The sequence below is a fragment of the Meles meles genome, chromosome 4, assembly GCF_922984935.1.
Source record: "Meles meles chromosome 4, mMelMel3.1 paternal haplotype, whole genome shotgun sequence".
NCBI lineage: Eukaryota > Metazoa > Chordata > Mammalia > Carnivora > Mustelidae > Meles > Meles meles.
In genome coordinates, this window is record NC_060069.1 from 121365351 (window position 1) to 121384043 (window position 18693).

The 18693-nt window shown below is 36.9% G+C and overlaps 1 protein-coding gene across 4 annotated transcripts in view; it reads right to left on the minus strand.

The window, feature by feature from the left end:
• The window catches only part of ARL13B (ADP ribosylation factor like GTPase 13B), a 68526-nt gene that overhangs the window by 38459 nt on the left and 11374 nt on the right, over nucleotides 1–18693 (minus strand). For 2 of the 4 annotated variants that reach the window (XM_046003347.1, XM_046003346.1), the window contains exons 2-3: nucleotides 14358–14428; nucleotides 7503–7752 (exon numbers count right to left, since the gene is read on the minus strand). The exons of 1 other annotated variant lie outside the window; for it this stretch is intronic. In XM_046003347.1, the coding sequence (XP_045859303.1) occupies nucleotides 7503–7752; nucleotides 14358–14428 (321 nt within the window). The remainder of the gene's footprint in view (nucleotides 1–7502; nucleotides 7753–14357; nucleotides 14429–18693) is intronic. One more of the 4 variants, XM_046003348.1, reaches the window with a different exon arrangement.

The window sequence follows — 18693 nt, forward strand, 5'->3', positions numbered from 1 at the left end:
AATAGCAAAGAAGAAAGGGAGGAAAGAAGGGAGGGAGAGAGGGAGGAAGGAAGGAAGGAAGAAAGACGGACCCCTGAGTGGCTCAGTCGGTTAAAGTGTCTGTCTTCAGCTCAGGGCATGATCTCAGGGTCCTGGGATGGAGCCGCATATTGGGTTCTCTGGTCAACAGCGAGTCTGTTTCTCCCTCTCCCTCTGCCACTTCCCCCTGCTCATGCTCTCTTTCCCTATCTCAAATAAATAAAATCTTTTCTTAAAAGATTATATTTATTTAAAAGATACATTTTGTAATGTATATATAATTGTTAAAATACTACATTGTACACCTGAAACTAATATTATATATCAACTATATTTCAACTAAAAAAGAAATTAGGGATTATATTGATTCTAGTGCTGATACAACTCCAAAAGTTATTTATTTTTTCTACTGGAGAGGTCTTTATCTGTCCAGAGTATCTAATCTTAGCTAAGATTTGATGAGAGCTAATCTTTTTTTAAAAGATTTTATTTATTTATTCACAGAGAGAGAGGTCACAAGTAGGCAGGGAGGCAGGCAGAGAGACAGGGGGAAGCAGGCTCCCTGATAAGCAGAGAAGCCCAAAGTGGGCCTCGATCCCAGAACCCCGAGGATCATGACCTGAGCTGAAAGCAGAAGCTTAACCCACTGAGCTGCCCAGAGGCCCTCAAGTAAATAAAATCTTTAAAAAAAAAAAAGAAAAGAAAAGAAAAACCCTAACCTAAGCAACAAAACAACAGGATACTTAGTTGAACATTTCATATATACTTTATTCATACACTCAGTAGGCACTAAAAGTAATTTTTTTTTCATTTAAATTACTACCTTAAAGAGAAAAAAACTACTAAGTGTTAGAGGTACAATATTAGGAAGTCTACTGGTAAAATCACTATGAGCACTTGGGCTACTAAATTATATCACCTACTAAATTATATCATTTCTGTAATCAAAAGCTTCACGTTGCCTGAATTCATATGATGAGACACTTTAAAACTTGCTCTCCTAAACCATCTCCATCCAGGCACAGCGTATCATCAACAATAACTATTCATATCCATCATCACATTTACAGAACATTAATAAAGCACTGCATTAGCTGCTTTAAACACATCATTTGAAACTCACATGACAACACAGATACTAAAATTCTTATTTACAAGTGTCGACATGGATGCTCAGAAAGAACAAGTAAGCTGCCCAAGGCCTGACTCCAAAGCCCACTTTCCCCTACACCAGTAGCCCTCAACTTTTGCTATGCATCAGAATGATCTGGAGAACCTGTGAAAAAAACCCAGAAGCATTCCCTGGTCACACCCTTAAAAATTTAAAAGGTCTGGGCTGATGCTGATGCAGATGGTCCCCCCAAAACACCCTGCTAACAACATTACCAACAGGTTTTTCTTTGTTGCATTGTTTTTATATAAAGTGTATTCAGGTGGGGGAAGGGAAGGAAGGCAACTTCTGAAGGCTTCTTATGCATAAATTATCTAGGAAGTTAACCAGCTGAGAAGCTTCACTATGAACTACAGCTGCAAAGAGTGAAGTTGATGCCAGTAGAGACAAAAGGAAGACTTTAGTAAGGAAGTTTGGAGGTGAATCAACAATATAACTAAATAAGGTTGATGAAGATAACAGCCTGGTAAGGTTCCACTGCAAGAAGAGAAATCTTAAGCCAGTGGGCCCTATACATAGGGTGAGTAGGGTTTTCAGATGGTAAAAATAGTAAGTTAAAGGACTCACCACTACATCTAAGGACCACAGGATTAAATGACAGGCGGTCCATATTTGCATACTTAGAGAGTTTCTAGCAATCTCAAAAGGGTCCAGGTTCTTCTATTTATTTTTTTTTTTTTTAAAGATTTTATTTATTTATTTGACAGAGAGAAATTACAAGTAGACAGAGAGGCAGGCAGAGAGAGAGAGAGGGAAGCAGGCTCGCTGCTGAGCAGAGAGCCCGATGCAGGACTCGATCCCAGGACCCTGAGATCATGACCTGAGCTGAAGGCAGCGGCTTAACCCACTGAGCCACCCAGGTGCTATTTAAAGGTCTAACTTGGTAAAAGTGCATTTTCCTCAAAATCTAATGACAGGATAATATGTAACTTTAGTTAACTTCTCAGCACTTACAATAAATAGGACTCAAAGAAATTTGCAAACGTCCTCCTATAATACCGTCTAGAAAAAAGGTGATTCAAGTAGGCATATAAAGTTAGAGACAAAAACTCTTCTATTGGAAAAGTAATAATAAAACCCTGGTTATTGGGGCGCCTGGGTGGCTCAGTAGGTTAAAGCCTCTGCCTTCAGCTCAGGTCATGATCCCAGGGTCCTGGGATCGAGCCCCACATCGGGCTCTCTGTTCCGTGGGGTGCCTGCTTCCTCCTCTCTCTCTCTGCCTGCCTCTCTGCCTAGTTGTGATTTCTCTCTGTCAAATAAAATATTAAAAAAAAAAAAACAAAAAACCTGGTTATTGCTTTTCTTAATATGGAAACTCATTGCCATAGCTTTTAACCTTTTTGGTCATGAAATCCTTTAGGAATTTGATGAGAGCTAGGATCTGCTCCCAAGGAAAAATGCACATGCACTCAGGATCATGTATGTGATTTCAGAGGGTTCTGGGAGGCCATCATAGGTGCAAAGACCTCTGGGTCAAAAAATCCTTTTTTATTCAAATGTTCATAACACCTAGTAGATCATATCAGAGATTATATGTTTTCATCCCTGAGTGAAACTCCTCTATATTACTTTTGTACCAAAGCATCTAATTTGCAATGTTTGGCCCAAAGTTAGGTCATATAATTCCACAGAAAAACAGTATTTAATGAGAAAGGGGCATCATTCCAAGAGTTCAAATGTGCTAACAATTATCCTGGGAGGAAATTTTAGCCTTGGATCTCCAGAGTTATCCCAGTTTTAAGTATTAGGAGACTCAGCCATAAAAAAGGAAAGCTTCAGCTCAGTTCCTTCCAGAAGTAATCAACAAATAGGGCCTTATATTATTTATGAAGAATTTCTTGGTAGGTAGGAGCTTGGAATTTGGGCTAACTGCTGGGAGAGGGTTGGGGAGGTTGTGAAATAGGTAAAACTTCCAGCTATAAAATAAGTCATGGGAAGGAAAGTACAGCATAGGAATAGAGTCAATAATATTGTAATAACTGTATGGTGACAGGTGGTAAATACACTTACCATGGTGAGCATTTTGTAATGTATATATAATTGTTAAAATACTATATTGAACACCTGAAACTAATATTATATATCAACTATATTTCAACTAAAAAAGAAATTAGGGATTATGTTGATTGATTCTAGTGCTATTGATACAACTCCAAAAGTTATTTATTTTTTCTACTGGAGAGGTCTTTATCTGTCCAGAGTATCTAATCTTAGTTTTTAAAAACTTAAGTTGTAAATTGTTAAAGGAAGAGTATGGAGGAAGCAGATAATATAATTCATACCTTATCAGAGTATAAGGTAAATCGCTATTATAGCTAAAAGAGTAAAAGGAAAACTCTAGGTAAATAAACAGGTTAACATGATTACAGAGCAGAACATTTGAATACCATCTATTTTGACTCTCTTTAATCACTTTTACTTTTTTACTGAAATGGATTCTTACAATACCCTACAGTATGGTTCACATGATTATAGCAGCTGAATACAATAGCAGAATTACAATATTTTACAACTACTTTTAATATAGAAGAGGCATTTAGCCACTAAGTCCAAAGAAGTAGAGTGATTTGCCAGGGTCATAAACAAATTCACATCAGCTCTTAGAATCCAGGTTCCAGACTCTCCATCTTCTCTCTAAATCCATGGTTTTTCAACTTTTCACCACTATTTCAGAGATTTTAATCAAAATATTATACTCATTAAGTAGTAAATGCTATGGAACAGTAAAATAGAATTTCTGAGCTAATAAAACACAGAAGACTGGTGATGTTCTATGATTCTGACCTTTCAAGAAAGCCCTCAAATCTGCCATGAAGTGAAATTTGGCTGAGCCTTCATTTTCAATGACACCTGCTGTCAGGCCGGTATGCAAAGGCAAGTCAGGCCAGGACAGAGACTGCCCAGCACCAGCTACTGTGATCATCTAACTTTGCTTTCCATAGCATGAATGAATCCTGCCTCCCTCAATTTGTAATTTTGTGATTATAAATAATATTCTAATTTTTCAGGTTTATTTCTGTTGAATGGCTGAATCTTCTCAGAGGTTTTATATTGTTTGCTGTTTGTTCATCATTATAGGGTGGAAAGGGAAAGTTATCTAGGTACTGTGGGTCCTAAATCAGCCAGTTTAGGCCCAGACAGGGATGAAGAGAAATTAGATGCAGTCACTGAATTTTGCCCATGATAGGTCCTGATTTTTGTGGGCTGGAAGGAAGCAGCTAAGTGCAAGAAGGGACACCGTAGCCTGCCTCCAGATTCAGGTACCCTCCCCCTCAGTCTCCACAACCCACCAGGTTCTAGCACTAAGCTTAGCAGGGTTCTGCCAGAGGTCATTCCCACTTATTATCCAAGAGTGTATTTTAAAAAGCTCTCATAGTCTTTATTTATTCCACATTGTTTCACTTGTTAAAGCATGTACTGGTTTTGAAAAACATCAAATTTTCTTGTAAAATATTAAATTCTATATATTTAAAAAACATCAAATAAAGAAAAAGGCTCCTGCTAGCAATTTAGATGGGCAAGAATGCAGGGAGAATGCTTAGGAGACTGCTTAGGAGACTGTTGCTCTCAGAAACACAGGGGAGAAGTGCAGATGGATTACAGAGAGGATTACAGAGAAGTAGAGACTCAAAGGATATTAAGACAGTAACATCAATAAGAGAAACTACTTGTCGGTCAGAGAGAAAAAGGTAAACAGGAGAATTCCCAAATATAGGTTTTGTATAGGTATTTAAGAGGGATTTAGAAACTTATTTTTAAAAAAAGTGGGGGTACAGGGGCCCCTGGCTGGCTCAGTTAGAAGAGCATGTGACTTCTGATCTCAGGGTCATGACAGTTTACTTAAAAACAAACAAATAAAATATATATACATATTTTTAAAGTAAGAAAAGATGGGATACATAATTTTATATACTATACGCAACTGTACACATTACAGATTTTGCAAAAATGTGTGTAGGAAATGCATCAAAATGTTAGTAATGATTGGCTCGCGAGGTTGATCCAACATTTTTTAACTCACTCTTACCTACATGTTTATTAAGAATGTGTACTTCTTGCACATTTTGTATATTTTTGAAGCACACTCATTTCAAAAAGCAGTTTACCTTTATTAACAAAAAATCTTTGGTTGTAAAATACCCCTGGAAAAAAACTGGTCAAATGGGGAACCATACTATACTTCAGAAGCAAATTATAGTATCCATTATTAATTCTCATGTCTTTGTGAGATTGCCCTGACTACAAAATTGTAATGGTGAGGCAACCCCCAGTCAGTGATCTTACAGAGTTTTTCACCCTCTATTCTGAAAATCTGCTAGGTGAGAGAAGTGAGAGAACAGATAGCAGGTCTCTTGCTGACTGTTATTTGATTAGTCAGTGCTAACTGTAGTCACTTAGGAACTGCACACTCCTGCCTCGCGGCTTTTCCACATACATCTAGATGATTGCCTCTCTTGCCTCAAGTGTCATCTCCTCAAAACCAACTGTGATGGGCGCCTGGGTGGCTCTGTTGGTTTGGCAACTGCCTTTGGCTCAGGTCATGATCCTGGAGTCCCAGGATAGAGTCCTGCATCGGTCTCCCTGCTCAGCGGGAAGTCTGCTTCTTCCTCTGACCCTTCCCCCCTCATGCTCTCTCTCTCTCTCTCTCTCTCATTCTTGTTCTCTCAAATAAATAAAATCTTAAAAAAAAAAAAAGAAAGAAAGAAAAAAAACCTACTGTGATTATCCTAATTATAAGAATAACAACCACTGCCATACCACCACAATAAGATCCCGGATATTTTACCTGCATTTTTCAATATTCTTATCACCTAATGTATGATATAACTTATTTATTACATTTATTGTGTATGCCACCCCCTAGAATGTAAGCTTCTGAGATCATACAAGGATTTATACTGTTTTTGTTCCCAAATGTATCCCCATCACCAGAACAATGCCTAGCACATAGTGGATGAACAATAAATACTCTTCATGAACGAATGATAGAATAAATTAAATAAATGACTATTAGCTTAAAAATGAACACACAATTATTTTACACATGAACATCAGTCATCTCAGTCATTAACACTTTTTACTTTAGAAGTCACTGGTTCTTTGCTTAAATGTGTAGAGAATCTTAGCCTATGGGGTTCAACACAGTTCATTCTTCATATATATGTCTATTAAACTTTCCTTCAGATTCATAAAGGTGAGAATTGATTACACAAATCAAATAACTTCACTAATTGGTTAAATAAATAAAAATTAAGCCATAGGATCTGTACTAATAAATGATGCCATAAAGTCTTACTTTGTGTAATGAAAGCTTCTAAAATGCCTCATTTAAAAATGTACACTAAAAAAAAAAAAATGTACATTTACTGCTGAGGACCACTGAGAAACTCTGCTTACAATTTCTCATTTAGCCACATGATAAGCTGGTTGGTTGTTTTTAATCCTCAGTAATGAAACAGGCATGAGGAAAAAGGGACAAGAAGGCAATGGCACACATTCAGTTCACTCTGATTTTAAGAGCAATTTAAAGGACTTTCATTTTTCTATGTCTTATAGTTATAGCACCATCTGGTGTTTACTGTGCAGAAAGGCTGTGACAGTAGGTGGTGTAAAAGTTCTTTGTCACTTTTTAAAATATGTTTAGGCAGCTGAACAAAATGATATAAGCACATGACTAAGCTGATAACAACACAGATCACACATTCAATTTGGAAATATAGGAATAAAAATTTAGAAATCAGGGGCACCTGGGTGGCTCAGTGGGTTAATGCCTCTGCCTTCAGCTCAGGTCATGATCCCAGGGTCCTGGGATCGAGCCCCACATCGGGCTCTCTGCTCAGTGGAAAGCCTGCTTCCTCCTCTCTCTCTGCCTGCCTCTTTGCCTACTTGTGATCTCTGTCTATCAAATAAATAAAATCTTAAAAAAAAAAAGAATACTCTTCAAGAAAAAGAAGACAAACACAAAACATAAATTATTAAAAGAGGGAAAAAATTGAAAAACATCTAGAACCTTGTTAATAGGTCATTTCAAAATGCAGAATCTTATAAAAAGTAAGTTATCAAATAAAACAAAGAGTTTATATTTGAATACCCAGAAGATCTAAGTATAACTCTTCTTACTAACACAGCCTCAATCCTTAATTACTAAGGAGACTAAAACAAGGCCTCACTATATGAACAATCCCCAGTTAACACATTTTATTACATTAGGATGTGACAATTTTAGCTTATTTGCTTATTTATTTTGTAACTTAGGTAAATTATTGGCTAATGTCACTGCTTCTGCATTTACAATGATAGCAACGTTACTTACACCAGTATAGGCTTTCCCGATATCCTAGGATGTCTTAGCACTTCTGACATTGTCTCTTTTGTCTCTTCCATTCTCTCTTCATCACTGGAATCCACAACAAATATTACCCCATAGGACTCAGCATAGTAATTCTTCCAGATTCCCCGAATTCTTTTTCCACCTCCCAAGTCAAAAATGGTGACTTCAAACTTTCCTTGTCTAAGGTCAATTTTGGAAAAGCCAACAGTAGGAGCTACATCTTCAGGATACTCTGTTTCAAATGATACAAAAGAAACAATCTTTAGACTTTAAATCAATAACATCAATTTAACTTCAGAATTTAAATGACATAAAAAGCGGTTTTCATCATAATTTAGTACTAAATGGAATGTTTATTATTTGCTTACACATTCAGCTTTATATCTAAGTATACTGGTTTGGCGGAAGGGTAGATATTATAAAATATACAACTAGAATTTATGCTCCATGCAGATAAAAATTTCTTCTTTGTTTATTTGTTTTATATTGACATAACCCTAGCTCCTAGAATAATGCCTACCATGTAACAGGTAACCAATAAGTACCTGTAGAATGAGTAAATGAATGAACTCTTGCCTTTGAGTCTCTCTTAAATTACAAGTAATAAAAATTTCAACCCTTCAACACCACAGCCATCCCCAGAGACCACTGCAACCTCTGTGAAGTTATAAAGAAAAACTGAGTATTTCGAGAATAGTTGAGAAGAACCAAAAAATGGGAGAAGCTATGAGGAGTAGATCACACTTCTTTAATTACTGAATTAAAGCTATACGTGGAATAAAGAAACTTTTCAGGGCAGCTTGCAGATATAGAGTAGATTTCATTATTTCTACAGGAACATGCTTTGCATGTTCTCATAAATTAAAAATTAAAATTTTCGGTACTTCTATATATGACAACACAAAAGAGGTACAGGGTGTACAAAACTGCCAAGGAATGGTAATAAGATTAAAAAGACAACTAAGGTTCAAGAAGACTTGAACTGGGAGCTGAGACTTAGACCTTAAAGCTAGGTTAAGAGTGATCTAAGTAACAGAAGAAATAGCAAAGGCAAGAAAGTACAAACAAATTGAATGTTGTAGTTGGAGCAAACCCTTAGGATCGTGAATGCAGACTGAAGAGGGTTCTGGAGAGAACCAGGAGCCAGGGAAGGTATGTCAGTAACCAGTAATATAATTAAGGTGACTAAAGTAGTGCTTTATTAAGAAACTTCTTTGCAAAGTCTCTAGAACTGGCTAGAAATGAAAGTGATGGCCACGTTGCAGACAGATATGAAAATAAAGAATGGAAAGACAGAACTCAAGAAAGACTAACAGAACCTGATAACTCAATGGCTATGAAGAAAACTTCACATTTATCTCCTTCATTCTCTCTTCATCACCAGAATCCACAACAAGCAGTACTCTATTGGACTTTGTTTATACCTGGGGCAATATAATGGCCCCGAACTACATTAGGCTTTTTAAATTGAAACCAATTAAAATTAAATTAAATTTCAATTCTTCAGGTGTATTATCTACATTTAAAGTGCTCGAAGCCACATTGGCTATTGACCCACCCTACTACTAGACAGAGGCCATACAGAACACTCCTATCACTGCAGAAAGTTATACTGAATAATGCTGGTATAGATGGTCTTATCATTCCTATATTCAGCAAAACATTTGCTATTACAAAAATAAATTTGAAAGGCATTTGCTGCTAGATTTAGGTGAGAATGGGAAACAGATTTGCAGGATACTACTCCTAGGCAGCAAGTACCTTAGCACAGTTTAAACAGCTCCCTACAGAGTTAAAAGAGACATTACAAGTCACATTTTTCTAAGACCTTCATTATCTAGGAGAAAAAAGTTTAGAAGAAATATAAGCAGAATGATACTCCAAAAACAGGATTATACTAGACTTTTAAAAATATGGATCTAGTCCAGGCCAGAACTGGTTTGCTTAGTTAAAATAGGCAGCTCTCTTTGAGCATGATTTGAGAAGTATTCCCAGAAAATTATCAATGAAAATAAATTAACAATGCTGGAACAGGGATAAGAAAACTAATACATACAGACACCTACTCAGTACGGGACTTTGTTATGCATTAGGTTATAAAGATGAATAAGATAGGGTTGCTGTCCTCAAAGAACATACAGTACAATATAGACAGATACATATTAATTGAAATAACACAGGAACCAATATTTCTATGAAAAAACTCAAGAGGATAATGTGAGGATGTTACAGATTACATGCCTGTGTCCTGTGTCCTTGTGCTCCCCTCCCCCTGCAAAAGCCTGTGTTTAAACCCTAATCCCCAGTGAGATGGTATCTGGTGGTGAAGCCTTTGGGAGGTTAGGTTACTAGCTTTCGGTGAGGTCATGAAGGTGCAGCTCCTATAATGGGATTAGTACACTTACAGGAAGACACAGGAGAACTTGTTTTCTGTCTCTGCACCACAAGAGGTTGTAGCAAGAAGATGGTTGTCTAAATCAGGAAGAGGACCCACATCAAGAACCCAACCATACTGGCACCCCAACTTCACAACTTTCAACCTCCAGAACTGTAAGAAACAACTTGTTTAAGCCACCCAGTCTAAGATATAGGTACAGCAGCCCAAACTAACACCACGGGCATTCAGGAGGAAAACACAAAAGAGGAGGGTGGCAGAAGCTATGGTATACAAAGGCTTCAGAAAGGCCATGAAAAAAAAAATGAAGTATTAAAAACTACATAATTATAATAAAGAAGGCAGAAGAACATTCCAAGCAAAGGAGAACAATGCAGATAAAATGATGGCAACGTTCCCAGAAAACCAATTCAGATTAGGTGATTTTTTCAAGGTTATATGGTAGGCAGAGACAGGATTCAAATCCAGGTTAAGATATTAAATGCCTTTCCTCCCTGACTTCTCTATCCTCTCCTCTGGGTCCTATTTATGATTCTGTGTTTCAAGACTGAAGACTAAATGTTCTAGATACAACTTCCCTATAAATCCTTTCTAATGATTTCATTCTACTTGCAGTATCACCTACACACTCTATCATAATATTTTGTCTTCTTGTTGGTCCTCACAATAGCCTGTACCTTCCCAGTATCTAGGACCTACTTTGTATCCTTAGTACTTAGCACAAAGTATATAGTGGCTCATAACACCAGACTGCCATGACAGCTGAAGCTACTGTCCTTAACATCCTTCCTTTCGTCCTTCCATATACTCATCCATCCATTCACGCTAGCAGCCATTTATTGAGGGTCTATTATAGATCAGGTATCATACAAGAACCAGAGGTACAGAGACAAATGGGCCCCAGTCCTGAGGATTTCAGTAAACTATACATGTTAAGACAATCTCTAGAAAGCCCAAGAGAAAGTGAAAATATATAATCAATAACTTATTTATTGAGCTTGTATGCTAAGCACTATGCAGTGTCCTACATACACAATAATAAGATCCATCTTCTGATCTTACAGAGCTCTTACATAGAGAAGAAAAGTAGAAATATAAATACCTATAACATAATGAAGATATGTTAATATCCAACAAAACTAGGGATCAATTTACACAAAGAAAAATTTTGCCATCCAAATAACAATCATTTCTTGGAAACTATTAGGAAACAGCACTCGATAGTCACGAGAATCCTGTATTTTTTAGCTGAGCACATACCTATTTAGGATAAAGACTACAATCCCCAATCTCTGTGGTAGCGAGGGATGGCTATTAAAGCATACTCTAGATAGTGAGCTAGTGGTGTAGAGTTAAATGTTTAACCACTTTGGGGGAAATTTGATATGTACTGTTTGTCATTTTCCATGGTATGAATATTCTCACTACGGCCAATTTCAAACTAGTGTGAGGTACCTGAACACATAATTTGGAAGAGATGTACCTAACTGGCTCTAGATAGCTGATATAAGCCAATAGAGCAAGTAGGAGCCAGCTCCAGCACACAACCAGTTCTAGTCAATGGCATTGAACTGAACTGATATAGCAGCTTCTAGTTCATACCCTTAAAAGAAAAGAAAATGACCTCCCTTCCCCGTTACTTCTTCTTTCCTCCTAAAATGCACAGTAGTGAGGCACCTTGGACTAGATAGGCAAGGGAGAACACTATAAATGGCACGCAAAAAAATAATTAGGAGAAGGAACTTGAGTCTCTACCACCATAGGGCTATTATGGTAGGCCTACACTATTTTTGTGTGCACTATTATGAGAAATAAAATTCTATTTTGTTAAGCCATGGTTATTTCAGGTCTGTTAGGACAACTGAACCTACATCCAACTAATACAATCACTTTCATAGCTATGAAGAAGGGAAGTTGATTGAAAAAGCAAAGGTCAAGGTAAGAAAAGTACTCTCTGATTAGGAAGCTATCGCATTCTGGATGAAAGATACTGAGGGTACAGATTTAGACATTGCACTTAGAAAAGAAGCAGATATATTTCAAAAGAAATGAGGAAAAAAGAAGAAGAAGAAGAAAAGAAAAGAAACAGAGACAAACCAGAAAAAAGCTGAAGAGTAGAAGACACGGTAAAAATGTTGGAAGAAGGTTACCTATTACACATAAGGCATGGCTGAACTGGGACACCAGAATGAGTAAGAGATGCATGAATGAAGGAGTAATTTAAGTAGTGATACAAGTAGGTATAAGTAAGTATAGGCCAAAGCACAGGAAGTAGTCAAATCTGATGGTGGTGGTAATGGCTAATGGTAGCAGGAGGTAGAAAAGACTTCATGAAGAATGAGACTATATAACAAAAATCCACCTTTAGAAATATATAGATACTCTGCTTTACAAAATTTTTCTAAAGATTTTATTTTTTATTTGACAGAGAGAGATCACAAGTAGGCAGAGAGGCAGGCAGAGAGAGGGAGAAGCAGGCTCCCCGCCGAGCAGAGAGCCCGATGTGGGGCTTGATCCCAGGACCTTGAGATCGTGACCTGGGCCGAAGGCAGAGGCTTAACCCACTGAGCCATCCAGGTGCCCCTAGATACTCTGCTTTAAAGATAAGCAGATATTCTCTCTAATAAGACAAGTGGAAGGGGTGCCTGGGTGGCTCAGATGGTTAGGCATCTGCCTTTGGCTCAGGTCATGATCCCATGGCCCTGGGATCGAGCCCCGCATCTGGCTCCCTGCTCGGGCAGGGAGTCTGCTTCTCCCTCTCTCTCCTCATTGCCCCCCTGCGAGTGCTCTCTCGCTCTCTCTGTAAGATAAATAAATAAAATCTTAAAAAAAAAAAAAAAAAGACAAGGGGGAATAGCATAAATAAATACAAAGGCATGAAAAAGCTCCATTGGAAAACTTCATCTAGTTCTATATAACTGGAAGCTTAAAAAAAGAAAAAAAGGTAAGAAATCAGTCACGAGAGTAGGCTGAAGAATAAATAAACAAGATGAAGAACAAGATCAAAGTTGAAGACAGCTTTGACTTTCTGTTCATGATATAACAACCTGAGTATTTTCTAAACTCAGAAAAAGAAACTGATAGAAACACAGAGATGAAAATCAGAAGAGAATGATCCTAATGGAAAGAGGATGTTTAAGTCCACACAACAAAGGAGACAGTCTGATTCTTAGATTCTTCTCCCTTGAATGTAAGACTGAAGAAATAGAAAAAGTAAAGATGCTTAGATGAGGAGTCACGGTCTGAAGGCCAAATCTGGCTCACTATCTACTTTTATATGGCTCTCAAGCAAAGATTGTGTTTTCTATTTTTAAGTAATTATGAAAAAATAAAAAAGACGGTATTTCATAATACATCAAATTTTAGTGTCCATACCAAAGTCTCATTGGAACAAGGCCATGCTTATTTGTTTATATTGGCTATGACTGCTTTCATACTATGTCATGGTTGTATAGCTGGGGAAAAGAATGCATGACCCTCCAAGTGTAAAATATTTATTATCTGGCTCTTTACAAAAGAAGTTTGCCACCCCTAGTTTAGATGATGACAATGAGTGCTCTGTGAGGATATAACCTAGGAGACAGCATGAAGGTACACAAAAAAGGACTTCAAGAATCCAAAGACAAAAATACATAATTTACATCTAATGTTACATAGTAGAATATACGGTGACAAAACATTTTCCTCCAACAGCAAGTTTTGCAAAATGTTTTTTTTTTGTTTTTCATAAACTCCCATAAATAAAAGCCCCCCTGACTATTTGGTATCCATATCTTGTTGCAACATCCTTTTTCAGCAACAAATATATGTTAAGTTTTTTCCCAATTCACACCCATAAGATGCTTGGCGTACAACAAACTCACCAGCACAGTTGCTTCTATATTGTAGTATTCAGTGTTAGATTAGACTAACTAAATAAATACAACAAATGAAATGTAATATAAATGACATAAAACCATTTGATAAGAAAAAGACCATAATTTTATCGTAACTTTAAAAGTCACATATCATATTTTTAAAAAAAAAATCAAGACATAGAAAGAGAGTTGTGCTAGCTAATTATATTTCGACCACCCTTTCTTTCATCCTTAGCCTTGTGACTAAATTCTTGCCAAGAGAATGTTAAGTGGAAGATGGGTATCCTTCAAGGCAGGACATGTCCTTTTTTTGCTTTTTCCCTCTGGTGCTGAGAAGACAAATGTGATCCCATTTACCTGATCAAAGACCTCAAGGATCCTCCGCATCTCTGCACTTACTCAAATCTGAAACTTGTTAACAGGCTGGTACTCTTAAACTAGAGTCTATTCACCATATTAGCCACAAGCATACTAAGAATTTAAAGTAAGGGAGTGTAAACAATCTATATCAAATGAATATGTAATAAAGCAATTTACATAAATAAATAATTCAGAATAGTTTAATAATACATATTTTCTGCTTACCTCCTTGGATTCCCTTTGCTGTTGCCGTTTTACCAGCATTATCAAGTCCCACCATCACAAGAGTCACCTTTCTTAAAATAATAAAAATTTAAAAATCACTTTCTGAATTAATTCAATATTGGAGAAAAATAGAAGTAAATTCATTCATTCAAGCAACATTTAAGGAGCATCTACCACGTATAAGATAATCTGCTGGACCCCAAGCAGTTCAATAATGAACAGAATAGATTCCAAAAGCAAAATTCTTGAGAAATAACTTTAAAGTGTCATCCTTCAGTTCTATCAGCAAAAAAGAAAAAACAGAAAGGAAAACTGTACAAGAGATTGGGCAAAAGGTAGAGAAAGAATAGGAAAAGAGAAAGAAGAGAGAGAGAAGGATTCTAACATGAGTTATTTATCATGGTGAAAGATTCAATTTTCTAGTTAACTGAATTCTAAGAATTACCATGAATCTATTTTTTCTTGTGAAATACATAAGAAAACAATTTTTGTTAGGTTCTAGGCACTACTGGGTGTGCTCACCTCTGTTTTTAGATATCTAGCACCTCATCAAGTATAAATCTTAAATACACTTTCATAACATGATTATTAACTTAAGTGCTAACATATTTTGAAAGAGGGTTCCTACAATTATAAAACTTAAAATCTTTTTGACGATATAGCTAAACTTCACATAATCAGGGGGGGAAAAAAGTCTAGTTCAATTTTACAGTTGAAGAAACATAAGCCCAGAGTTGTAAGACAATGAGTTGCTTACAGAGTCAGAACCAGAACCTAAATCACTTAACACCTAGAAATTTCTTAAACAGGGGATAGGTATAAAGGAACAAACCTATTATAACAGTCCTATTATCTTGGCAATACAGTCCCCCACTAGAGCTCATTTCTGTTTTAGGCTGAGCCATCATACATATAAGAGGTAAGACCATTCATTAAAACCAGAGATTTGGGAATAGAGAGAGAAAGCCACAGCATAATATGGGTGTCATGTTAAAGCCATGGGGCCACATTCTTACGGGTTTCTGCCAAGTCAATCTACACTAACAATCATCCCATAAAGGGTTAAAAAAAAAACACACACAAAACTTAGATGTTAAAAAGGGGTCTTCTTTTTTCTCTCTAGCTCTGACTCTCTTGGATCTTGGATCTGTTTGTTTTTGTTTTATTCCGGATGTAGTCGAAGGATCCATATAACAAAAACAAAGGACAGAGTTGAAGGCGTAAGGCAGTCCAGTTATGGGTCATACACTGAGGAAAAACAAACTTGGTCTTGCAAAAACCAAACTGGTCATTTATTAAACAAATAGTTAACTGATCATCTTCTGTATACTAGACACCAGTGTTCTAGGTACTTAAGATATCCCTGTTTATTAAAGTACCTACTACAACAAAAAAACAAACAAAAACAGATACAGAAATTCTTCCCTTACTAAACATACATGTTAGCTGGCCGGAATGAATAAATATTTATTTATTAATATTATAAGTAATACATTAATAAATAAAAGAACTAAGCACATAATAACTATGTTGGAAGGTGGTTACATACTATGAAAAAAGAATATACAGTAAAGATGGCTAGAAGGAGGCAGCAGTAGGGATGGGAGCTGGGTTGCAGTTTTATGTCTGGTGAGATGCTCAGGTCTCACTGAGAAGGTAAAATCGGAGCAAGCCCTTGAAGGAAGGAGTTAGTCGTGCAAATATCTGGGTCAAGAGAGAATATCTAGGACAAAGGCACTAATGTGAGGGCACGCAGGAATGTTCTACTATCAGCATGCACGCCAATGTGGTAAAACCTAGGGAGAATGGAATAGGGAAGAACAGGAGTCAGAAATGCACCAGAGGCCAGATCATGGACGGCCTCGTAGGTGAGGACTTTGGCTTTTGTGAATGAAGTTGATTTACTCTCCATATTAATTTCTTTTTTCATCCAGGAGCCATAGTCTTCTAAAAGTTTTAACTACCCACCATAATGGAATAAATGGAAGTATATCTAAGCTTGAATCAGTGCAAAAATAAAGTAAGCCACAATTAGCAGCATTGCCATACCCCAACCCTAGTCAGCCAGTGGAGGGTCAGTGGGAATGCCAAAGAGAACCATGACAGATTATGAATTTAAAGAGCTGACATAGTATGTGAGTTCTGGATACTTCTATGCATATAGAAATTACACCTGTATTATCAACTGTGAAAAATAAGAGTTTACTTCTTAAGGAAGCAGTGCAATATTCTGGAGTACAACATTATTATTTTGTTTGAAGAATTCACAACTACTAAATATCAAATAAGATTTAAGTACAAACTATATGGTGCCTAGGTGGCTCAGTTGGTTAAGCATCTATCTGCTTTTGGCTCAGGTCATCATCCTGGGGTCCTGGGATTGAGCCCTGAATCAGGGTCCCTGCTCAGCAGGAAGCCTGCATCTCCCTCTCTCTCTGCTACTCTCCTGCTTGTGCTCTCTCTCTCTCTCAAATAAATAAAATCTTTAAAAAAAAAAAAAAAAAGATTTACGTGCAAAATAATTTCCTAAGCAAAATATAGTAAATGTCTATCCAAAAGAAATGAACAATGTAGCATTTATATAATATTTTAGGTAACTCAAATTCCTAGATATACAATGAATTAGATTAAAATAATATTAAAACTAATTCAATTGCCGTTTGAAAATTTATAATGTATTTAAAGATCTACCATGCTTCAAACATGATCATGAACCAAAACAATTACTACTGGAGAACAAAATGCCCAATTATGCTTATTTGATTCCTTTATCCTAAAAATATTTATTTTTGTAGCAGCAAACAAAACATCCACAATTCCTAGCCTACCTGAGAACAAGAAAACAGGTGTTAGATAGGTATGTGTGATTACTGTTTACATGGGAAAGCACAGACAGCCACAGGAAGAAATGGCAGGCAACCATACCTACTCTAGAAGTCAACGAAGACCAACTGCAACTAGGTCAACAGTTCCTAGGAATATCACGGAACTGATGTTTTCTTATGCCTTATGAGCCAAAGTGAAAAAACTCAAATAGACTTTTTTAAGGAAATGGCCTCTCATTCTCTATTACACACACAGGTTGCATCTTCTGTTTTCTCTCCATCCATTCTTGTCAAGATTCCAGCTAAAGAAATATTCTAAATAATTGCTATTACACATTTTGAAATACTGCTCTTAAAGCTTGCTACCAAGGGTATTAGCTTTTTACCTAAAAAACTTTTTTTTTTTTTTTAAAGATTTTATTTATTTATTTGACAGACAGAGATCACAAGTAGGCAGAGAGGCAGGCAGAGAGAGGAGGAAGCAGGCTCCTCGCGGAGCAGAGAGCCCGATGTGGGGCCCGATCCCAGGACCCTGAGATCATGACCTGAGCCGAAGGCAGAGGCTCAATCCACTGAGCCACAGGTTCAAACAAAAAAGTCCTTCAAACATGAAAATAACACATTGGAAAATTGTAATTATGCTGAGAATAGCACAAAATAAGTCTCTCTGGATTTCTTTTTTACTTTGACAATCTTGAAAGTAGTTAATTTTTTAGATCATACACCATTACTTGAAAACATGACTTTAATTAAATATTTGAGGAAATTAAAGTCGTAATGAATAAACATAACATTAACAGTACAAATGAAAATCACAGCATGAATTACTGCAATGTCTGATTAACAAAACATTAAATTTATACTTTCAGAACAGAATGGATTTTTTTTCCCATTTTATTTATTTTTTCAGCGTAACAGTATTCATTCTTTTTGCACAACACCCAGTGCTCCATGCAAAACGTGCCCTCCCCATTACCCACCACCTGTTCCCCCAACCTCCCACCCCTGACCCTTCAAAACCCTCAGGTTGTTTTTCAGAGTCCATAGTCTCTTATGGTTCGCCTCCCCTCCCCAATGTCCATAGCCCGCTCCCCCTCTCCCAATCCCACCTCCCCCCAGCAACCCCCAGTTTGTTTTGTGAGATTAAGAGTCATTTATGGTTTGTCTCCCTCCCAATCCCATCTTGTTTCATTTATTCTTCTCCTATCCCCCTACCCCCCCATGTTGCTTCTCCATGTCCTCATATCAGGGGGATCATATGATAGTTGTCTTTCTCCGATTGACTTATTTCACTAAGCATGATACGCTCTAGTTCCATCCACGTCGTCGCAAATGGCAAGATTTCATTTCTTTTGATGGCTGCATAGTATTCCATTGTGTATATATACCACCTCTTCTTTATCCATTCATCTGTTGATGGACATCTAGGTTCTTTCCATAGTCTGGCTATTGTAGACATTGCTGCTATAAACATTCGGGTACACGTGCCCCTTCGGATCACTATGTTTGTA